Source organism: Seriola dumerili, unplaced genomic scaffold (assembly GCF_002260705.1).
Source record: "Seriola dumerili isolate Sdu_G_001 unplaced genomic scaffold, Sdu_1.0 BDQW01000017.1, whole genome shotgun sequence".
Classification (NCBI taxonomy): Eukaryota; Metazoa; Chordata; class Actinopteri; order Carangiformes; family Carangidae; genus Seriola; species Seriola dumerili.
The window spans coordinates 5694356-5719748 of NW_019174272.1; the positions used below are offsets into that span (position 1 = coordinate 5694356).

A 25393-nucleotide genomic window follows, 5' to 3' on the forward strand; every position below is an offset into this window, starting at 1 on the left:
ACAATCACAGACAATCGCATTTTTTGGTACAATGCACTGTATATCTACACATCCCAGAAGTTATAAATGGACACAATTATATACCCTAAATAACACATCAGCCAGAATGAGTACATGAACATATCCATTTTATACCGTGTGGTAAGGGTGGAGGCTAGTCAAGTTGGGTAATAAATATATTTCCCGGGTGTGTAATGGCATGTAAATTATTGAGAAAGTCTAAGAAATGAAACATGTCGCAATGGGACAGTGAACGGAAATCTGGCGCTCTCTCTGCCTACTTGGTTTGCCATCCGCAGAAGAGGGATTTCTGTCAGTATCTGGCAACCTCATAGCTCAGACCACAACTATAAACAAGCGGAGCCATCAGTTAGCCATCGCTAGGCTAACCAACTTTCTTTCTCAGTATGTGTTATAATTTCTGTCATAACAGATACGGAACATTTTTTTCTCATTGCAATAATTCCTCAGATCATCCTGTGGTTCTGTACAAATGTGTTTTAAAGCTGCTCGCATACTACGTTTAGCATGACAGCTAGCTAGCTAGCTAACGGTAGCTAGTCAGTCAGTTTTGCAACAAACTTAACTATTACATCTGTCAGTACAGGGTCAGGGACGTAAAGTCACATTAGTGTTTTGGTATAAGTTAAATGATGAAATCAGATGTGGTCACCACAATACTGTCATGTTTATTTCCATGTGTCATTTGACTTTGAGGGGGCTAACGTTAGCCAGGTTAACGTTACTGGTAACTGAGCTGGGCAGAGAAGCACTAAAACAGATGTAAAGACAAGTCCTTTTAAGGCTGCCCGCAGGAGCTGTGAGAGTTTTTAGCCACCACGTATCTTCTTCAACATTAATATATGTTCAACATCAATAATCCTTAATAACCATCACACTCTGTCTGTTTATTTCAGGTCAGTCAGTTCATCTGGGTCAGCCACTCCAGTTGCAGTGTCCCCTTTAATCAGAATGATGACAGTGACCTGACCAATGGACCACTGCACTGTCTGCTCAGTGAGAGGGTCACGTTCGGAGGTAGATCATGAATGACAAACTAGTGTTTTTGGGCCTGCTGTACTTTGTCCAGGGCATCCCCTATGGTCTCCAGTCTTCACTGCTTCCAGTCTACCTGCGTGGAGCTGGCCACTCTCTCACCCGCATTGGCTTCACCAAGATCCTCTACTTCCCCTGGGTCCTTAAGGTGCTCTGGGCTCCGTTGGTGGACCGGCTCGGAACCAAGCGTCACTGGCTGGTTGGGACAGTGTCTGGGCTGGCTCTGACATGCCTCTCCAGTGCTGCCTTGGCTCCAGAGGCACATATCTGGGGAGTAGCAGGAACCCTGCTGGCCATGAACACCTTGGCCTCTGTCCAGGATATTGCTGTAGATGGGGCTGCAGTGGGGTTGTTGAAAGGTCGTGGGGAGCTGGGGCTGGGCAACACAGCACAAGTTGTGGGCTACAAAGCTGGGTCAGTGTTCGCTGGAGGCGGGCTGCTGGCGGTGATTGACGTGGCTGGATGGAGCTGGATGTTCATGCTGCTGACGTTTGTGTATGCAGGCGTGGCATTGTTTGTGTGGGGGGGGCCCGTGTTGGATGATGAGACTGTGAGGGGCCAGCAGGCAGATGGCAGCAGGAGAGGAGGGCAGGGAATGGATGCTATGAGGCCATGGAGGGTGTGGAGGAAGCTGCTGGCAGTACCTGGCACACCATGGACAGTCCTGTATGTCCTGACATACAAACTGGGTGAGTGTGATCAAAATGCACGAACAGACTCAAATTAAACAATTACTGAAAACTACAATATGATTAATTTATACTTTTATATCTTAACTAATTAGGCCTAATATTAATACTAATATTTTTGTCTGTCCAAATGAAACAACTTTATTTGTTGAACTTTATTTTTTGGGCTAATGATAATTTTTTATTATTAATTAATTTGTCAATTATTTTCTTAATTAATTCTCTGACTTATTAAATGTCACAAAACAAATGTCTTGTCTTGCTGGATGAACAGTCAAAAACTTAAGTATTTATGTTAACAATGATATAAAATGGTGAAAGGTGGAAAATTCTCACATTGGAGAGGCTAGAAGACCAAAGGATGACTGGGGTTTTTGCTTGATAAATGACCAAAAAGATTTATCAATTATCAAAGTAGTGGTAATTTAAAAGTAATTTTCTCTAGATTGAGTAGTTGATTAATCAACTAACTGTAGCAGGTCTTATCATGTTGAGTTTGAATGGTCATCACAGGAGCCCAGTAAAGGAAGAAAAAGAGGTGAAAGAAAATGCACCGAAAAGAATGAATTAGCAGAGCTCCTGTCCCATCTTTGGGGAAATGGGACACCGACTTATCAGTTTATCAGTTTTTATGTATTTCTGGTCACAAACTAGATGGAAAAAAAATCCTTGAAGCAATGAAAAGTTAAATTTCCGGGAAATGCTCCCCTTTTCCTGCCTTCATGTAATGCCCAGAGATGACTACTAGATGTCTCTGTTGATACATCCATGAGGACTGAACTCATGAATCAGTATGTTGAAGAGGATTGGGAGGGAAATTGTTTCAAGGCAGTTTATCGTGTCTGAACAGGTCCTGAATGCACATTGGAAAATACAGCCCTGCTTGGATAAAACAGTTGTTTTTGTGAGTTACACATGTATAAACTCAAGGCATTTTAACAAGAATACAATGTTAGCTTGATTGCAGACTATGTAACTTATGAAAGAATTAAGAACACATTTTTTTCCTCTTGCAAATTAAAACTTGAATTCATAAGCAATAAAACTACCCTTACTCATTTCAATGCACTCAGGGTTTTTGCTGCTACAGCCTTACTTGGTCTGGTATGCCCAGTAGCATATAGTGGCTAATATTAGTTAATGTTTGCAAACTTAAGATTTTGTTGGATACCGAGTCAATTTGCTGACTTTCTGTCTCTTTTCTATTTGTGCTACTGTTTTAATATTTACCACTATGCAGCAGTTGCCACTTGGGGCCACAGTGGCCGCTGCTCAGCAAAAGTTTCATAGTCTGCCTTCAAATTCATGCAGACAGTTTTTTATGTGAATGAGTTAGTGCCAGTAAGAAAGTAAGATATGAAAAGTAGTTTTGAAACAGTCAGGCTTGTGTGTGTGGGAGAGAGAGTTGATATGACCAGAGTTTGGTGTTTGGTAGCAGAAGGGGATTATGTAAGGATTAGAGTGTCTTTGTGTCTGTGGCGTTCAGAAACTGAAATGGAAGACGACGCATCACGCTGATGTGTGTTTATGTGTACGTGGGTGGTGGGGATATAATTGTCTCCTCACATTTGCATAGTCTTTACTTGTGGATGTTCATGAATGTATATGCCTTTGTTTTTAAATTGTGTGTGTGCGTGCATGCATGCGTGTGCGTGCGTGCGTATGTGTTTTTTAAAAGAGTGTTAAGGGTGGCTCAGTAATCGGATGAGCCCCAGCAGACGACACTACTAGACAAAATATGAAGGTTGGCTGGACCCCCTAATCTGTCTAGGGTGCAGCCCCCAACACTCTCCCTGTCACACACACACACACACACACACACACACACACACACACACACACACACACACACACACACACACACACACTATCGGCTGATGTTCATGATTACAACAATAATTACTCTTTGGGTTTTCTGTGCCGTGATTGAGCTCTGTAGATACATTAACAGCATTGTCACTTGTTAGCATTTCCTCTTGTAATAGTCTAAATACTTTCCACCTTTGCAGCAAAGGATTGTGTAATATTTTAGATTAGGCCTGGATGTGCCAGCGTAATTGCCTATGTGAGACAGTATTGTTTTTGTTCAAGGGGTGTGTGGATATGTTTGTGTGAGACTGGTGATCTGCTTGTCTGAACCCCCACCCCCCCTTTCACACACACACACACACACACACACACACACACACACACACACACACACACACACACACACACATGCACAGACCCCTCTCCCTCATCTATCCCTAATGAACTCTGAGTTTGTCCTGCGTCCAGCACTGTGGCCAATCACTGAGAGCCTCATGTCTAAACTGTGACCCCTGCACCATCTGAGGCCACATACAAGATGGGAGAACTGTCTGGGTAGATTCGTAGAGATGGACGGAGGGCGTGAAGGGGAGGCAAGAAGGCACTAGTGAGAGAGAGAATATAAGGGAATAACTCTAGAAAAGAGGCATGAAAGGGGAAGACTTGTGAATATGAGCTCAAATGTTTGATAGAAACATTTTAATGTCCTGTTGTTGTCATATGTGAAGAAACAAGCCCTGTTTACTTCTATGCTCGCATGTGAAGTTGCTAAAACACTGAGCAATTATATCTAAAATGGAAGTCTTTATTATCTTTAGATATTGCACACTCAAGTGTTAATTACTATAATTTGAAAATTTGAGGAACTTAATTATTTTACTGCTCTTTTGTCATCTATCTCAACATCTTGAGTTCTTCAAATTAACATGTTTTTCATTGGCAAATCTCATTTACTTTAATATTGTTATTTCCAATTAACTACACATCACTAGTGTGAGTCATGCTGCAGTGCTGCACACATCAGTGCTTGTGCTTTTTAAAGGCATGGAGTCAGTAGCCGTGTATGTTTGACAAGAGATGTAAATGATGGTGAGAGGAGTTGGTGGCTTTCTATGGGAATTGACCAGGTGGACGACGGGATGGATGGATGAACAGAAAAAGAGAAGCTTTGTTCAAATACTCCCCTTTAACCTTTCCCTCTGAAACGACAGCTGTAAGAATTAATGACAAAAATACACAGCGCTGTCGGCACATTAGGTAAGGGTAGTTAGGTATTAGGTAAATCTCCTTGATATAAATGTGGCAAGCAAGTTATTAGAAACATCTCTCAGTATGAGACAATACAACCCAATCACCACCATCAGCTACAACCTCCATAATAATACCCTTTAATCTTTATGAATGGAAGGTTTCTGTAGGACTGTTTTAGTTATGTAGGCCTAATATGCATATTGACTAGAATGGGTGGAAAATATTCCCGTTTATTAGAAGAGGACAGTGGAATGGAAACTACATTTAAAATCATTAACTGCATATTGAAAATGTTTGCGTTAAACTCAAATAAATATGCACAGACTCACGCACAACAGCTCTCTGTTGACTTGAGACCTGTCGTCCAGTCTGCAGAAACACTCCATAGATGTTACCAGGAGCGGATGATGATGGGATTGGGGAGGTGATGGAGTTCTTAGAGCTGAAGGGAGGTGGAAGAGTGGGAATGAGACAAGAGGGAAACTTGAGGAGGGAGTGGGGGGTATTTTCCAGAGGGAAAAAGAGGGACCGCGAGGAGGGAGGCTGAAGGAGGGGATGAATTAATGAACAACCACCACATGGTGCCCTGAGAGAGACGGGGAGCAAAATGGCAATAGAAAAAAACACATTTGTCCATGCTTTGACGCATAGGTACAAGATCTGCCCTATTAAAAAAAAAAAAAAAAGTATATTCTCACCCTGTTTTTTTTCCACATAAATCTCAGTTAATAAGCTTACTCCAAATGTAAGTTGCTATGTCTGGTTTAATGATCAGAAAATCAGCAGTATTTGTTTTCTCCAATAGATAATAATTGATAACATGGGCCTGTTTGTGTACTCAAATTAAATAACCGATTTAAAAACATTTCTAATAACACACACTAGTAAGTTTTATGTGTGAACACCATCTCTGTCCATTTCAGACTTATAGTAAGTCCCAATCCTATAATTTTTGTAGTCTGGCAACTGTTTTATTCATATTTAGATGGGATTGTGCCTTTTTAAGATCTTTTTGCACACTGTGCTGTGTCATACATTTAATTGTAAATGGATAAAATTGCCATTTCTGCCCATCAGTCTACACTCAAAGACCCATACTGAGAAAGTGGAAATAATATTTGTAGAACTTTTTTCCTCAAATTAAAAAAAACTGCATATTCCTCCATATTGTGGTCTGGTGCATCCTCTTTGCTTCAGTTATCCTTGAGATGTGTCTAAGGTTATTGAGTGTAGATTGGTGGGAAAAAATGGGAATTTTATCATAAGTCACTGTTTGTATTATAGGAAAAGCCTCTGTAGTTCTGAAGTAGCTGCAAATCATTGAAAATGATGGGAACAGTGTATTTGCTCTAAGACCCAGAATTAATATTAATTTTGCCTAATCTCAGAACCTAAAACACAGGCAAAAAACAGTCAACCCAGTAATCTAGCAGGTTTGGGATGGGTGGAGAAATAGGGGTTGATTTGCTTCTACCTTGTTATAGAGTGCATTTTCCCATGTTCATGAGCCCCAAAGGCCACAGAGAGCTTCTTGACATCTGCATTGATCTGCAGGGACCCTTAGTGTGTGTGTGAGTTATTCCATAGACTAATATGCATAGGACATTGTGAAAGTGTGTATGGACAAGGCTCTGTTTACTGTTTTGTCCTCAGGCAGCCTAAAGCACTGAAAGGTGTGTGTTCATGTGTGTGCACATAGGCCTTTATATATGTGTGTGTTGTGCTAAAACATGTAGTATGTATAAACCTGTCTCTGTTTACCAGGCTCTCGGCAGGGAGTGATAATGTCGTTCTGCAGGGTGAGTGGGTGTCCTCAGTGATCTCTCCTGCTTTGCTGGCTCTTTTGTCTAAGCTGCAGCATGGAGGTTAGGATTTGACCCCAGTGTCCTTGTCGACCTCTCACCCTCATCTCACTCTTATCCCACTCTGATTCCTCTCTATACTTCCACCCAACCCCCTTCTATAACACACACACACACACACACACACACACACACGTGTATATATATATATATATATATATATATATGTACAGTGGCATAAAAATGTTTGGGCACTGGTCTAAATTTCTGTGACTGTGAATTAGGTGACTAGAAGATGCACAGATCTCCAAAAGGTGTAAAGTTAAAGGAGCTATTTGTAAGTTCAGCAGTTCATAAACTGCTGTTAACTTACCAGAAGAAAGAAACATTGCAAGGTGTGTGTCAAACAAAGAGCTGTCTCCAGTAATCTACCCTACTTTTTTTTTTTTTTTACCACATAAGAGATGGTGGAAAGAAACCCTCTTGTTTTCCTTCTATTTCTATCACTTTTCTTTTCCATCTTGCCCTGGTTTTGTCGGCCTGTCTTGTCACTTTTCGATACCAAGTCAATGTAGCGTCCAGTCTGCCCTGAAGAAGTAGCATTGCTTAGAGGGCTTATTATAACTTCTTGTCCTGCAAACGCAACAATGGCTGAAGCTCTTGGCAAGAAAATAAACAGCTGTCAGTGCTAATGTTGGCTATATAGCAGTAGCAAAACTAACATATAGCTTGTGTGAGAGAGTGAAAAAAGGAAAGGAGCACCTTGCAAAGGTTTGGGCACCCCAAGACATTTGAGCTCTTAGTTAACTTTTACCAAAACCTCAATTAGCTTGCTAGGGCAATGGTTTGTTGAAAGTCATTGTTAGGAAAGGCAAGGTGATGTAAATTTCAAAGTTTTATATCAAGCCTCAACAATTGGCAGCTATGGGCACCTCTAAGCAGCAGCGTAGCGCTCTGAAAATTGAAATATTTGATGGAGAAAGAGAAGATAGCAAAGCATTTCAAGTAGCCATTTCGTCCGTTTGTAATGTAATTAAGAAATAGCAGTTGATGGGAACAGTGGAGGTGAAGTTGAGGTCTGGAAGACTTTCCAAGAGAACTGCTTACTCCAAAAGACCTTCAGGAAGATTTCACTGACTCTGGAGTGGTGGTGCTCTGTTACTGTGCAGCGACACCAGCACAATTATAACCTTTATGGAAGAGTCATCAGAAGATAATCTTTCCTGCCTCCTCACCACAAAGTTCAGCATCAGACGTTTGCAAAGGAATATCTAAACAAGTCTGATGCATTTTGGAAACAAGGCCTGTGGACTGATGAAGTTAGAATAGATCTTATTGGCCTCAATGAGCAAAAGTATGTTTGGAGAAAAAAAGGGTGCAGGATTTCATTGAAATGAACACCTTTCCAACTGTTACAGTGTGTACAGGGGTGGATCGATCAGGCTTACAGCCAGTGGCACTGGGAACATTTCACTGGAAGAGGGAAGAATGGATTCAATTAAATAACAGTAAATTCTGGAAGCAAACATCACACTGTCTGTAAAACAGCTGAAGATGAAAAGAGGATAGCTTCTACAAGAAAAATTATCCTAAACACCCACAGACGCAAACACAAGACAGTCCAGAATCTTACACAAATGAGGTGTTACTAAGTACCTAACATGCAGGGTTGCCAAATTTTTTGCTTCGTGCCCTTTTCTTTTTTTGTTATTTTGAAACAGTAAAAGATGGAAACAAACGTAGTTTTGCTTAAAGTATTAAAAAAATTTGTCATCTTTAACTTTATGACTTTTGGAAATCATCTTTCCCAGTAACTGAAATTTTGACCAGGGGTGCCCAAACTTTAGCATGTTCCTGAATATATAAAACTAATTGTGGTGACTTGGAATGACTGCCCTTAAACCAGTGAGACCGGCCAAGATGGGAGAAACTCTGTGTCAAACTGTTAGTACTGTTTTATAGAAAATTAGAAACAGTTGTCTCATAAAGATGGTGCTACATTTGCTAAGTGTCTTATGCTTTGCTGAAAATGACAAACATGTTGAAACAGTTTTTTCACTCAGTGTTTTACTCATTGTCCCTTTTTGGGTTTTGAAAAACTGTAGCTTTAGCTCTGTTTGCACTGCTGCCTCAATGACCTCTGACCTCTTTCTGTTTTGTGCCATCAAACCTACCAAACATGCTGCGAAGATAACAGCAGATTTCTAGTGAAATCCATGTTACCAACCCTATACTAATATATTAGTAAGAGTTTAACAGTCAAAACTCAGGTAATCTGACTCACCAGGTGTGCGTAGAGAAAAAGCTGATCAAGAAAAAAGGTTTATGGGGCCTTTAATACTAAATTGGTTTATTTCTCTCCTCTCTATATCTTTGTGTCAGTGGGCTTGGACCCTGCCATACTTGCTTGCAAGTCTAGTCAATCTGGTCTGATTGATGTTGTCATGAAGCACCTTTAAATAACTGGGATAAATAAAATAACTTTGCCTCCCCTCTGTCTGTCACTTTCTCTCCTCATGTTGGATTGTTTTGTCTTTCTGAGCCAAATGTAAACATAAACAGAGAGTTTTCTTTGAGCCTGCCATCTCTCCTCTGTTTCCTCTTCACTAACCTCCTAACAATGTCTCTGTTCATCTGCCCCCCTCCTCTTCCTCTGTCTTTAGCTGTCTCCATCCCTGGCTGCTCTCCTATCTCTCCAGTCATGTTTAACTCGCATCTTCTTATTTTTTTAAATAAATGCATTATGATTGTCATTTCCTGCATTACATCTCATTGTGTACTTCTCTTTTTTCCTCCTTTTTACCTTCTGCCCTTTCTCTCTGCCTTTTCTTTATTCATTTTTTTCTCGCTATCACTTACTTTCTCTTAGTCCTCCACTTTTCCATCTTTCTCCTTGCTCTATCACATTTACCCCCCCCCCCCCCAACCCCACCCTTTCACTCTTGTTCCCCCCTTTCCGCCTTCCCCTCCACTCTGCTTGTTTAATCTTTGCGGATGTCTAATGAAATCCCTGCTGAAATGGACAATTGTTGCTTTGAGAATATTTATAGAAAGGAATAATCAGCGTGGTTGTGTTTGTCTGCACGCCCTCCCCCAACCCCCCTCTTTAAAGAAATAATTAGTTGAAGGCAGGACTGTGAAAGCTCGGAGCTTTGAGCTAAACAACAGGCAGACAGGCACGGGAGCACAGAACCATGGGTAAACAACCCAGGCATCATGGGTACTGCTGCTGCCAATGTTTACTTTATTATGACTAATATGGTTACTGCACAGTTGATGCAACTCAGAACAGTTCAGTACAGAGGATGACAGATTATAATGTGAATAATGCACAGAGAGTGTGTAAGTGTATCAGTGCAGCTCCCACTGGGTGCGTGGAGTGATGGTAATGTCATGTCTAATATTACGAAGAGCTACTAATAAAAATTTTGTTAATTAATGTTAAATTTACTTGCATTGCTGTCAAAATATTTTTTTTCTATAATTGCATTATGCGTCATATTCACCAGAAGGATCTTATTTAACTGTTTATTTGCGCAACCTTTCATCTGATCAATACAAACAGCTTCCTATTTCCTCTGAGGGCTCAGTTCCAAGGATTAACTATCGCTCGATCTGCACGTAATATTCTAGTCCTTTCCTCAGAGGTGAAGTAAGGTTAATCAGTGCCAAATCTAACTATTGGTGCATCGTCAGAATCTTTTCTTATGCCAGTGTTTTCAGTATTTTAGGGCTCAACAGGAAGATCTAATTATTTTCGTCATTGACAAATCTGCTGATTTTTTTTTTCTATGAATGAATGAATGAATTAATTAATCACTTTGACTATAAAATGTCAAAAAAATGCCCATTATAATTCCCCCAAGCCAAACATGACCTGTACAAATTGCTTGTTTAATCTGAGCACCAGTCCAAAACCCAAAGATATTCTGTTCGCTATCATGCATGAGCAAGAAAAGCTTCAGATTCTCACATTTGTGAAGCAGGAACCATGTTTGCAGTGAATTAACGTGGATGAGTAAGAGAGTCATAATATTGGTAAAGTGATAAATGTGGTTTATTGCCCAGCCGAAGCGCAGGCAATATACTGTTCAGTATATTTACTGTGATGTGAGGGAGCTCTGTAGACTGGCAGTGGTGGTGGTTCTTTGTCTCCTCATTTATCTTTCACTCTCTTCTCTCTCGTTTATCACCTTACTTCATCTGAAAGAGAAACGAAACATGTCTGTCTGTCAGGTAGTTATGTTCAGTAAAAGTCGCTCCAAGCCTATGTGATTGGCTAATTTAACTTTCATGCCCAGCTTGAACGCAGTCATCCCTGTCTGTTTTAACTGTTGTAAATTGGCAACGGTGAAACATGCGTGACAGAAGTGAGAGGCAAGTGATTCCTACACAGAGAATCCACAGTTTTGGGTTTTCACACCACTGTTACAGCGGTGACACTCGCTCTCTGTCGCTACACTCCCTATCACTGGGAGCTTCTCAGCTTTCTCTTATTATTATTTTTTTTATTCCAGTCTGTTTCATCTGTCTTTTTTTCCCCTCTTTCTCTATTTTTGTTTGTCTCCTGGCTGACTGAGTGAGTGAGTCGTCAGTTGTGTTGCGTCGTCTTTGACAGCAGTCTGGGAGCCAAGCTGTCACTCACGCAGCTCCTTGGTCCCACTGTCTTTCTGAAGTCAGTCTCCATTAATATAATAATGGCGTATAGTCGGTGCCACTGAATATTTTACTGTAATGTTCAGCAGAACATTACCCCCACACTCAACGCCACACAGAGAAAGTCTTACTGTCTGACAGAAACTTTTTATTTTGACTGAAAGGTCTTTGTGAGGTCTGTTTCATCTGTGGAAGTTTTTCTGTTTTTGTTGTGTTTTCCTTTTTGTGCCTTATGAAAAGTGCTAGGCCCCCGTTTGATAAAGTGACTGAGGGTATTCTTTTTCTTGTCAGGCATCTATTATTGACACTTTCCAGGAATAGGCCTAGGTGCGCTGCGTGTCAGTGTGCTGTATTTGATTCTGCAGTCGTCATCTCAGGAAAACCATGTTGTTCAGTCTTGCAGGCTAAACAGTTTGGTTCAACATCCTCATTGTATTTGAGTGTGATTGGAGTAGGCGTGTGTACTCAGGAGATGTCTCACATATTTACTGTATGTAAAAAATAGTAGTGCTTAGTCAGAAACATACAGTACATATCACATGGTGTACTGATTGTATGTTTTACACCAAATTCTGTCATCTGTGTATTTGGCCGGATAACTCATTCCAGCCTCTGTCTTCTCGTCTTTCTGTCTCTCACCCTCCTTTTCCTCCTGTCGCTGTGTACGCAGGTGAGCAGGGTGCGGTGACCATGTTTCCTCTTTTCCTGTTGGATCACCACATGACCGCCAGGGAGCTCGGCTTCTGGAATGGCGTTATCGCCATGGGCTTCTCCATCTGCGGGTCGTCCCTGGGAGGACTGCTGCTCGCTCAGTTCAGGTTGTCTTCATCAACACCGTCATTCTCACCACCTTTTTGGTTATCACTGACATCACCATGGCTGTTTTTGTATGGCAGCAATATTTTGTTACTCTGGAGGCTTTTCAGTGGTGGTTCAGTGTGAAAGTACACATCAACAAATCCACATCTTCCACAAGTTGTCCAGTATTCACTTGGGTTTGCAACAGTTAATTTAATCATGGATTAATCTGCCTGTTATTTCCTCAATAAATCAGCAAATCTTTTGTTATATGAACAGGTCAAAAAAAAAGGAAAAGAAAACTGAAATATGCCCATAATAGTTTCACAGAATCCAAGGTGATGTCTTTAGATTTTTTTTTCATGCAAATATTAAATTAAATATTGATATTCACACATGAATGTGACAGCTGACTGGGAACAAGGGACCCCCCCAAATCACAGGGGATATGTGATATCTCTAGATCTTTATTCAACTTAATTCAGAGTGTGGAAAACAAAACAGTTTTTATAAGAAACAAGCCAGTTTTAGTCAGTACAAAAATGTTGGCATCATGCTTCCATCAGGAAAATAAAATTTCACTGGTCCTGTCCTTCCAGTATTGGGACAGAAATGGGAGAAGATTGATAAGGCAGGGTCACCTGCTCCACATGAACAGATTATCATCTTATCAGATGTTACCATCATCTTCATCCTCCTCCTCCTCCTCTTCATTCTGCTCCTCTTCAGCTTCCTCTACTGACTCCTACTTTATTGAAGCTTTCTTCCTCCTCCTTTATACCTCCACCTCATCATTCTGTGCCTGTTCTTCCATTTTTTATATTACTCTTCATACGCTCTTGTGTGTGTGTGTGTGTGTGTGGGTGGGTTGTGCTTGTGTGTGTGTGGATTAGTGTGTTGTGGTGTGTGGTGAATAGAATTTGTGATGTGTGTGTGTCTGTCTGTGTCTGTCTGTCTGTTTGTGTCTGTCTGTCTGCGCAGTAATTTAAGTAAACATAGCTTTGTTTGAGAGCTCAGGGACCCCCTGTGTCTGGAGTGTGGTGTGAGAACAGCATGAGCAGCAAATCCATCACACACACTCGTGCGCAGAGACAACGTGCTACTCTGGTTGAATTTAATTCTCAGGTTTACAGACAGATGCTAAGATGTAAGACTTAATAAGACTTTCTGATTAATATATATAAACGCCTGTATTACAGTATATTAGATAACATCTATTATGGTGATTAGATGTAATAACTGGGTTGAAACACTAGTATTCTCTTTAAATGGTATATTTTTACACAGGTGTACAGTGTTAAAAAGCCAGCTGATACAAAATTACATTTAGAGAAATTTCTATAGGAAGTTGGTTTCATCCAGTTTTGGATAAACAAATTCTGTTTTAATAGTATGATTGTATTTAACCTTTACATGTTTTCCCCCTCAGCACATTGACTATGTGCCATTTGTGCCTGACCTTCGTTGCATAAGGTTTTACGTCTGCTTATACTAGGATCACATTATAGCACAGCCCTGCCTATGGCCAGTGTGATGTAATGGGAACTATAAATAACAATGCCTTTATGAAAGATAATGTGTTAGTTTCCACATCATGTATTACTGGACTCTTCCAACATCCAACTGTAATTCCTTCCTTCCATCCACATATAGAAAATCTATTTAGCTAAAACCCTTTGCCCTTATACAGGATTATTAGGGACACAGTGAGTCAATTAATGGAGAGGTGAAGTTGTGTCTTTTGCTTTGGAATGTGTGTTTGTACTGTATGTGTTTGTGTGCTTGCTTGATTTGTTTGACATGTATCAGTTGCTCTGTGCTCTGTCTGATGTCAGTCTTTTTGTCTTTGTGTCGAGTTTTCAGCTGGCTCCCAGGTTTTTTTTTTCTCCTCTTGTAAAGTGACACTAGCAAACACAGAGCATGTCTCCAAAGGCAACATTTTTGTTGAAGAGAGAGCACTTTCAAAAGATGTCATTGTCATATTTTGGCTTTTGATCTTTCACTCTTTCTCTCCATCTCACTTGTAAAGGACTCGTAACTTTTACAGGCAGTAAAATGTTCATAGACTGACAAAGACAGAAGTACGTCGTCTAAACATCTTATTTTATTGAAGAAAGACAGAAATTATGTGGGAATCACAGGTTTAACTTTACCCCTAAGAAGCCATTTGATAGTCCAAACATATTAAAAAATGATAAAAACGTCTTTTGTGATTCACTGATCCAAAGCACTGGATCAGTATCCTTTCCGATAGATCAGTCTTACAAAAATGATCCAGTGAGGTTAAAAAAATTTACACAAAAAAGGAAGCACTGGTTTTGGATTGGTTGTCAACATAGAGGTCGTGTGTCTGTTTCTGTAGTGAGAGAGAATTCCTCATTTTAAAACCAAGGTAATAGTCAACTATTTAAACCCACTATTGTTGTGGTAATCTGGAAAATTATATTTCACCCTCCTTGACCTGAAGCACTTTTGTTACGGTATGTGTATTATTACAGCTGATGAAATTAGAGTGTGGGGATAATCATTTAATAATTTTTTTCAGCCTCTGATAAAATACAGTTTGATTGATGAAAATTTGGTTGTATTCACTGGGAAGGGAAAATGGAAACTGCAACTACTATAAATAAGAAAGTTTGTATCACCCTGTTGATGTTTTTGAGATTACATAGCCTAAATTGTTAGAAAAGTTAGAAAAGAGACACAAATTTATGTGCTGATGGCTACAAAGAGTTTTACATGTAAATTACATGTAAAATTTATGACTCAGTTGTTGATTAAAATTATGTTGAAATTGATATTTTGGTTGTATGTACCTTCCAGTGTAAGATGAATACTTCTCCCTTATTTCTTCCTATCACACACACATTCTCACACACATATATATATATATATATATACATATATATACACACACACACAGTAAGAGCTGTGCGGTAGGCTGTGGTCCCACCTCTAAAAGCTCAGTTGGAAGGTTTATCCTCCCCACCATCAGAAACGGCTGAGTGGTCAGTGAGTGACCCCCTTTACAACCGCCACTGGCAACCTGAGAACATGGCTATTCTTATCCGGGCCTGGCCCATGTGAGGTGGCAGCCAGACAGGTTCTCTCTCTCTCTCTCTCTCTCTCTCTCTCTCTCTCTCTCCCTCTCTCTCTCACCCACACCCACACACACACACACACACACACACCCCTCAGCATCTCTTGAGAGTGCATGATATGAAAGGCTGTCATTGAGAAGGGAGGTAAAGGAGAAGCAGAGAGAAGAATGTCTTTAGCATGTGAATGATGCAGGATTGTTTTTCCAGTAGAGGTAAGGAAAGTCTAGGTGGAGAGGGAGAGATGGTGAGGGGGGTGGGGGTGTCTTGTACACAAAAAAAGTGAAATAAATAGAAATCAGTTGATTTAAGGTCTGTATGACTGAATATTTGTGGGCTGCAATGATTAGTTGATCAATTAGTGTTGACTATTTTAATAATTGATAATAATAATAATAATAATAATTGTCATTTTTTCAAGACACATATTTGATAGTTGCAGCCTCTTGAGGATTTGCTGCTTTTCGTCATTTTAACATTATATGAATATCTTCAGGTTTTGGATTATTAATCGGACTTTACATTGGGCTCTGAGAAATTGGTGGTGGCCACTTTTCATTGATCCATAGATTTCTTTTGATAGGTCAAAAGATTAATCAAGAAAATAATCTGCTGATTATTTGATTAACCAAATAATCACAACGTACCTTTTTTTCGAGTGCGGTCAGGGAGCTTGCTGCAAGTCAGCAGTCCCCCTCCTGGGCAGACATGTTTAAAGACTATGTAGCAAAACAGTGAGCACGGTCACCCAGGGCGCACTGGGTGTCATCACTTGTGTGACTTTAAATCTCGATGATGGAATGAAAACGTTAATGGTTTTTACTTTCTTAGTGCACTCATCCAATTAAATCAGTTATCCTGCTTTGTGTGACTTCTTCCTCACAGCCTTTCTTTTTTACACATAAATAATTACATGCAAAAAAAAAAAAACATAAACACACATTCAGTCCCTTGAGTGGCAGGCATCCTCTGAGTGATTGGCATTATTAATCCCTGATGTCACACAACAGTGCGAGCTCTTTTGTGTGTGTGTTTTGTGTGTGTGTATGTTAACAATGTTTAATTATCTTCCTCATGCTGGGGATCTCCTTAGGTTATTGATTACGTCACGAACCAAACCCACAGGGGGATGATTTTCTTGCACTTACAGGGAATCAATTAGCGTCTGGGGACTTGTTTACTTACGCACGTGCACGCATGTTTCTGTGTGTGTGCGCGTGTGTGTGTGTGTGTGTGTGTAATTGTGTGTGATATGAAGAGAAACACAGAATGTCTCTAAATTTAATGATACTAGCCTGGAGTCACTGTCACCACATGTCATGCCGCTCAACAATAACACACGTACCTGAAAGTTGGTGAATATCTCTCTGATTCTCGGCTTGTTTGCTGCTCTTTCCTCAGCATCGGGGCTCTGATGCGACGAGTGTTTGTATTGCGAACCGTCAGCATGGTCTTCCAGAGCTCTCTACTCACCGTGCTGGAACCATCGCCACTAATGAAAGGTGAGAAACAGACTGAAACAAATACAGTCATTGACAAGGTGGCAGGAACCAATTGAACTGGAACCCAATTTCACCACATATTACTAATTACCGCGATCCTACACTATACAGTCCAGTTTGTCAGTTTGTCTGTGGTGTGGTTTGTCAGTGGTGCTCTGGTGTAAAACTGATGGAATGACAAGAAGAATATAAAACCTCAATACAAGTTTAAACACTGATACAAGGTGTTTGTTAGTCTTTCATTCTGTGTCTGTGAATAGTGTATTAGAGCACCACATGTTGTTTATTGAGTTCTGTAGATTTACATATTTAGACTTTCCAGATCCTGATCCCATACACATATTGTCCTCATTTGAAACTCTAGTTCCTTGAATAAAGACTCACTCATTAACATGCAAGCAAGTGTAAATAAACTGACTGAAGTCATAGATGTATAATGTGAGTTTATGTGGATAAACACATTATCTCAGTAAAACACAAGCACAGTCACACTGACTGCACTCTATTCAATGAAGTTACTTAACTTAATGAAGTTAGATTATCTTGAGGATAAGAACTACTTCAGTTGCTGTTTTGACACCATTATTCAGTTATAAACACTACAGAATTTTGTAATGTAGAGAATAAAAACAGGTTAAAAGATCACGATGCTCTTCACTAACCACAGCAAAACTGATTAGCAAAGAGAAACAATGCAGCAACAACAACAACTAAACGATGCAAAAAAATACAACAAACTGCTCAGAAATCAGCACTGAGTTGAGTCAACACGTGTCACTCAACAATACCAGCGTCGTGACATTCACCGAATTTACTGCAGCTCTATTGTATTTGTGTTGTTCTTTCGTTGTGTTCAGCCCCTGGGTACTTGTAGCATAAGGTGTGTGTTGTGCATTCTTTCTAATGTTAAAGAAGAAATTGTTAGCTGATTTCTGTCAGTGTGGCTGGCAGCTTAGTAATTTGATATAAAGGTTAAGTAACATCCATACAGTAGGACTTTACAATAGACATCCACCTTCTCCGTGAAAGCTGTAAATCCTTTTGTAGAATTATTGACTCATTTCCGTGTCTGATTTGTGTTTGACCTGCAGCCACAAAACCAGTGGTCAAACAAGACCAAGTCTACATACCCCAGCTAAATTTTAAAATTCAGTTTTTGTGAAAAAACAACCAGCCAACTACAAAAAAGAAGTGAAGAAGAAACAGCACACCATTTGCATTTCTGTAGCCGCTTCCTGCTGTTTTGAATGCATTCTTTATTGCAAACAGATTACAACAAGAGAAGACGGCCGAGAGGTCACATTCAGTGACTCAAATTAACTGAGGTGACGCAGAGCAGTCACCAATCAGCTAGTCAACTGTGATGGCACCCACCTGTCACTCAAAGCTGCCATTCCCTCAATTATGCATAACTTAAAGCCTTAATAAGATTTTAATGAGTGAGTTATATATAAATTCACACCCCGTATAGTTTTCATGAATGGGGACATTAGCTCTAGAGACTAAAACTGTTTTTTGTACCAGGCTGTAAACATCATTTCTGCTGTAAAGTATAGTTGCGCATAAGTTAACATGTGAGTCTATGAGGATTGACTCACTTTTAGAGCCAGCCTCAAGTGGTCATTGGAGGAACTGCAGTTTCTGGCACTTTGTTGTTGGCTTTATTTTTCAGCCCCGAAACTTGCCGCTTGTCTAAAACTTGAACTCCATCAGTTCAAGTTGCAAGACAAGTTGTGGGATAGGGAAATGAAAAAAATGACATGTGTCTTAGAATAAAATGATGTATTTTTTTTTCTTTTTTTTTCGCTTGAGTTTGCTTTTGTCTTTTGAAAACTTCTACCTCTTCAGGCCTCTGAAAATGAGGTAAATTTAACAGTCATAGAATCTGAAAGCATTCTTTGGTACAGCTCACAGTACAATAGCTTGTCATCATGAAGAGGGGAAAGACATAATAATTGTTTAGATGGGGATGATGGTACACACTCAAACTTTAAAAGTATTTACTGATGCCTTAAGGCATTCTTATCTAATAAAGGTTGCAAACCACTGGCCTGCAGTACAAGCTTTTGATGTTCAGTATTAATACAGCACAAGAACACATGATGCAGAGGACGTTGATAGACAGATGCTGTCTCTCTCCCGAGAGCCATTTAGTTGTTAATGTCTGAATGACACATCTGATTCTGTTGCACAGCCAGTCCCAAAGCATTTGGGATTCAAATCCGCACCATTCATCTCTGCCAGAGATGTCTGTTCCCCTATCAAACCTCTCAGACTGAAAGTTGGGGCCTCTCCCTCCTCCACTTTCAACCCAGAACAAAGATCTCAGGAAAACTCAACTGAAAAAAAAAAAAAAAAAAGAAAGAGAAAAACATTCAATTTCAGATTTTTCAATATTACATGATAACCCTCCGCTTCCCATTCTTCTAGTCTGATCAGTCAGTGTATCTGTGTGAGTCTTGTGTCGCTGAGTGTAGAGTCTTATTCTGCAAAAACTCTGGCGGCTTGAGTGAATAATTCAGTGTTAGCGGGAGCAGAGACAGATAGGCTCTGTGGTTCCTCTGTGTTTCCCCACTAACACTGCTCTGCCACTTCCCCTCAGAGGATAGACTACATGTGTTTTGGGGACAAGGGGGAGTGGAGGTGGTGGTGGGAGAAAGGAGAGGAGGCACTTCAGCAGCTTACCGTTTACAACTGCTTTGCCTCCCTACTTTGACTTCTACATAGAATAATATAGGAGAAGTGTAGCAGAGCAGACAACAGCGTGAAATTGATAGTTTTCTGCTTTTTTCACTAAAACTTCCTGTAGATTTTCTCAGACGTGTTGTGCCTGTTTTTGATTGATATTTCCGGCGTGTGTTCGTTCCCTCAGGTATGGCTGTCCTGAGCATGAGCGTTCAGCACTTCCTGGGTGGTCTCATCACCACGCTCACCTTCACTACCATGATGCATTGCACTCAGAGGGCAGAGGAAAGCATTCAGGTAAAAATGGACTTAACTCATACCTGCCTCATCTGGAGCCCCAGGCTGCTGTTATGTAATAATTCTGCTCTGTTGTCACTATCTCTTCAGCGTTAATTGTCTCGTTATGTGATGTTAGATCATCTCCTTTGGCCTAACAAACACACAACACAATCTTTCTTTTCTTTTCTCCCTCCTTCCTTCCCTTTTTCCTCTCGTTTGTCTCAGTTTAATTGTGCTACTTTGTAATGTTAGGTCATTTCCTTTGGTTGTCTGTGGGGGCCGGAGATGGAAATCATCAGCATACAGTACCACACCTGTTGTCACCTACCTGTCACTTCTCTTCAGCTGTTTCCACCTGGAGCATCTCTAAAGTCTAAGCAGACCCAGTTTCTATTCATCGCTTCTTTTCTTTTTGCCCCCCTCCCACCTGCCCCTCCACTGGCATTGTCTCTCCTACCACCTCACTCTATTTCTTTGTGATTCTGTAGTCCTTTAAATGCTCTCTTTTCCACTCTGACTTTTTCCTCTCCTCTCTCGTTTTCTCCTCTTTGACATAACTCCTTTTGTCCCCGTCGTAACTGGGCCATCGTTGCCTGGAGGTGATCGTTGTTCACACAGCCGTTCAGACATCACTCAGTCAATCTCTGAAGGTGACAAATTATCATTTAAATTGCTGTCACTCTTAAAGTGGAGAAGGATGATTGAAAAAAAAAAAAAAATCACATCTGCAGCACAGATATCAGGATCCGGTTACACATAAAATAAAAAACAGGAGAGAACCAATCACAACATGTGACGATGAGAACCAGGGATCATTTGAGAGGTTCTCATGACACATATACTGTTTGCTTTTTAGTGTGTCTGTGTGTGAATCTGTGTGTGTACGTGCATGCGGATGGGGAGAGCATTAGCTCACCTGTGCTCGTTGTGTGTGTGTGTGTGTGTGTGTGTGTGTGTGTGTGTGTGTGTGTGTGTGTGTGTGCCTGTGTGTGTGTGTGTGTGTGTGTGTGTCAGTGTGTGTGTGTCATTGAAGGTAGTGCTATCCAGTGACAGAAAACTGATAGTGTGAGTGCTTGTTAACGATCCCCAGGAGACAGAAACCGAATCTGTTAAACAAGTTGCTCAGAATAAAGGCACTCCACTTAGCTGTGGTCACACAGGCTCTCAAAGCTCTCTACCTCGGCCTACAGACCACAGCTACAGCTCAGATATGGTCCGAACTCAGCACCACATCACTTCATTTTCAGTCTTTGTTTTCAAGTGAGAAGTGTCCTTTAAGGATTGTCATCAGTGTAGTCCTAGATGACAGGAGAAATGGTACAAAGTTGGCTGTCGTAGAAACCTGTCATGGATGAAAACATTTCAGCATGATAAAATTTATATGATTGAAGAATGTACTGCTGCAGATCATAATCTGTTGTCATTATTAATTTTTGATGAACTGATTAATTAATTAGACAACAAAATGTCAGAAAATAATGAAAAGACCAAATATCTTGTTCGATCCAACCAACTGTTCAAAACCAAAAGATATTCAGTTAGCAATCAATGAAAGATATAAAAGCAGTAAATCCTCAGATTGGAAAAGCTGGAGCTACTGCAGAGAAGAAAAAAAACTTCCATTCAGTTTTTTTTTTTTTTTTTGGCAATCTATTAATCGATTAATCGACAAATTGTTGCTGCTCAGAATTTTTTATTCTTTGTCCTGTAAGAGCAGCCGAAGGTATTTGTAGTTTGTGGACATAGTGAAGGATTACCTTGTTTACCTGGTGTGTTTAAAACAAATTTTAATCCATATTTATATGATGGAAAGATTAAAAGTATTTGTTAAGCCCGAGAGACGAATGAGCCTAATGAATTAATTTGTTCAGTTAATGGTCTAGGTGTCACTAGAGTCCTTCTGTTTTGTTGGACTCACCTGCTGAATGCGGTGCTCTCGGACCGAGCGAGGAGGCTCAGAGAGATTAGGTAATCTCTGCCCCTCTCCCTCTCTCCCTCTCTCTCTCTCTCTCTCTCTCTCTCTCTCTCTCTCTCTCTCCCTCTCCCTCTCCCTCTCTCTCTCTCTCTCTCTCCCTCCCTCCCTCTCTCTCTGTGTTGAAAGCCTTGAGGCTGGGATCAGATACTCTTCTTCGTTTGGCCTCCTTCCATCGTCTCAGGCCATGATCTCACGCTTTCTCTTTCAGGCATCCAGTCTCTTTTTTTCTTGAATTTATTTTTCTCATGTATTGTTTTCCTTTTGCACTTTGGGGCTTTTACTTTTCAAAATCGCACCTTTCCCTCATTGCTCTGCCTGTTTGTGGCTAACTGTTCTGTATTAAAGGTTTGAGAGCAATCAGCTGATAAGTTGTGGAACAGGTTTGAATGAAGTGTCACCTTCTCCACCCATGTTACCCTCTCTACTTTCCCATTCACTACACTCTCCTTTTACTCACAATGTCTGTCTTTCTTTCCCAAACCCTCTCTTTTCCTCTTGTCCTTTTTCTCCTCTCACTTTCCTCTTCTTTCCCTCCTCCTTTTAATCTCTTTTCTCATCATTCCTCCTCCTCCTGCTCTTTTCCCATCATCCTACTTCTCGGCTGCCGTTCCCCCTTTAGGCGACCCACTACAGTTTCCTGGCGACTCTGGAGGTGCTGGGGAAGCTGACGTTCAGCGCTCTGGCCGGAGGCGTGGTGGATTGGTTTGGTTTCCAAGTTGCCTTCCTCTTCTTCCTCACCCTCTCTGCTGGGACGGCCCTGCATGTGTGGACGGCTACCTTCACTGGTGCTCTCAGGGAACACCAGCTCAAAGAACAGCCCAAATGAGATCACAATCAGGGCGAACGGTCCTGATACGGAGGAGTCTGCAGGTGCTGAAATAGTGTTAAAATATTTTGAGCTTGACTACCAGTATACAGACACCTCAGAAGTCCCTGAATCCCACAAAATGTAACGCTCATGATTTCAGCAAATCATTTCATTATAGAAGGTCTTGAATAAGTTGACTTTCTTGTTCTGCCATTTTTAAGGAGAAATCAGCCATGTGGTTAAGTGCTCTATTTCAGAGTGTATTTTTTTTATTTTAATTACATTTTTTTCAAATATCACTTGCAAAACCGGCCTTATGTTTTATTTATGTTGCATTTAGACTGTCTTGAGAAGTCTTAATATTTACGGTAGCTTGATGAAACAGATACTGATGTAGGTAAGGATTAGTAGTTTTTTGGACAGGATGAGACTGGTTCATCCAGTGAGTGTGATGAACTGATGGGGTTTAGTGATGTACAGTTATACTGTACTGAGAGCTGAAAAGTACTTTGGGGGAATATAATCCAAGCTGTTTTTCTCATCTGAGCCATTTTAATGTTTTAAAAAGCCAGCAATAAGAGCTGTAGCCAAAAGCAATATCGCTACTTTGTAATGCTTGTTCTATTACACTGTACTGTATATGAATATGTTAGTCATTCTCCTGAGTTGTATGGTTTACTGTTCTAAATAAATGCATCTCTACTACCTCGTATCAGCATTGTATGGTACGATGCACCAGTAATGCACCAAGTAGAGTATCCACTCATTCACAATGAATAGTTTCAGCACATACACTCTGTTACCTAAGCTACAACAGTTAGCCAATGTAGGTTTTCAGTTACTGGGGCTGTTTCACTTTCGAACGGGAAGTTCAGCTGTTGAATGAGGAGCATTTATTCTGTTTGATTAACCACTGATTTTTAGAGTAAAATCCCAGGAACGCTTTATTTTATGGGCCCCATATTTTCTAGCTAATATCCTTGAAATTTGTTATTTAGCTGTAAATAACAAGGATATTTCCAAGAAAAGGCCAACACAATTTGGTACGAACTGTAAGGGAAATGGAGAAAGTGTTTGTGGTATAGTATTCAGCTCAGGAAAATATGGGACCTGTAAAATAGAGCTTTACTATCATCTTTACTATCCCTTTGCAATTGAATAGGTTTATCCTGACAGTCAGCTTACTTCCATAAGGAAACCTCAGCCTCACAAACTGCATGGTGCCATCTCGTCTGTTTTTCATTGTTCTTTAATGAACTCTGAAAAAAACTCTCCTCTCAATGAAACTTGAAAGACCAATGCCACTGGTAAATTGCAGTTGCTGATAAAATTGTATGACCTTTGTGTTTTATGTAAAAACAAAAATGTCTAAAATATGTACTATATGATATACTGTAACTCTCCATGGTACTGTACACTATAGAAGAAAACTTTCTCAATACTTAAAATATGAATGAAATAGCAGCGCAGAATGTGTTTTTTTTTTTTTTTTTTTTCGTCAGGCTGTGGAAGAATAAAATAAAAACCCTTCATACAGGTGAATGTATCAATAGAAACGAAGTCTTAAAATTGATAATCGTGCGGAGACAGGCAGGTAGGTTTAAATAAAGGCAGCAATCTCAGCAAACAAAATAAAACAGCTGGTCACCTGCTTTCACCCACATATTAAATAAAGGGATGCCATAACACATCATGACTGGTTTATCCACTTGTTGCAAAGCACATCTCTTGTCTCTCAGCTACTGCGCTGCCTGTGATTTGCACAAAAATAAAACTGCTGAGTGAAACCTGGAGTCTGTGATTTTGTGTCTCCTCCTCCTTTGTGTTTGTCAAAAACATTTTATCACATTTTCTACCCCCAGGAGAGAGGTCCTGTGTGGTCTGTGAGGGCGCTTCACCTTTGAAAATCCACCGTGGCTTGCAACTGCTCTGAACACTGTCTCTCTGCAGCGCACTGGCTGAGGGCTACAGGAGTGAATAGGGCCCGTGTCACAGGATCCACAAGCCATACAGCTCTAATGACACAACAAATGCTGTGAAGGAGGATTAGGCCAGCTTACATGGCCCCTCAATACACCTCCACTTTACACTTTCTCACCCGGCCTCATTATGTGGGCGTGCTGTTTGTGTAGTGGGATCGGCGATGCAGGGATAGAGAGGGAGGGTCTGAGGAGAGAGGCTTATGTTTTATCCACTCGCCATTCTCAGAAAAGAGCGCGCGTCGAAAGCGATAGGTCTGTTTAGTTTGGTGTCTTTTGAAAAGTCACATGAAACCACAAGCCCATTTAAAGCTTTGAGTGTCGTATGTAAGAGAGGAGGGTTTATTTTTCTTTACAGCTTTCTCAGCAGTATGAGATCCTGTAAATCATCAAAAAAAAAAAAAAGACCACTAACCATCCAGAATTACATTAGCCTGTGCACAACCAGCAAGGTCATCTGCCTCTCGTCAGGAAGGAGCTTTTATTCATCTGCTTGGAAACCTGTAACTACTGCAAAAAGCTTGCTTACATGAATACTGTGAGACCCTGAGTTTATTATTTGTGATGTGAATATGTGGTACGAGTGAAAAGGGACACCACAAGGTCGCTTAAGTAGTTGTTCTGGAGCTTTTGATTGTATCACACAATCTTCCTCAGTAAGATGGAAGTGGTCATGGAATTGTACATGTTCAAATTTCCTTTTTTTTTTGAGTACTTCTCATCCACAATAACTTAAAACAGATTGAAAGTTTGAATTGAACTTTCAACTGGGCAAACAAAGAAGACCATGTAATACAATAAAAAGCTCCAGAAAAGCTGCTAAAATGAACCTTGTGTTGAGATTATGTTTTGTCCACTACTGTTTCACATCTCTTCATAAACAGTCTCCTGATCACTGTGGACCATCCACATGGCTGACTGTAAACGGTTTCCACTGGGACTGTTTTCTTCCGTAGAAAGTAGTTCCAGTAAAAACATACGATATTAAATGAGAAATGTGTTAACT

At 40.4% G+C, this 25393-nt stretch overlaps 1 protein-coding gene across 1 annotated transcript; it reads left to right on the forward strand.

The window, feature by feature from the left end:
* The first annotated feature begins 303 nt into the window (after positions 1-303).
* On the forward strand, positions 304-24186 carry mfsd3 (major facilitator superfamily domain containing 3). The gene is made up of 6 exons (XM_022758665.1): positions 304-405; positions 918-1745; positions 11934-12081; positions 16561-16661; positions 19534-19643; positions 22220-24186. The coding sequence occupies exons 2-6, from the start codon at positions 1046-1048 to the stop codon at positions 22424-22426; spliced, it is 1266 nt and encodes a 421-aa protein (XP_022614386.1). The 5' UTR covers positions 304-405; positions 918-1045; the 3' UTR covers positions 22427-24186.
* Positions 24187-25393: the final 1207 nt, after the last annotated feature.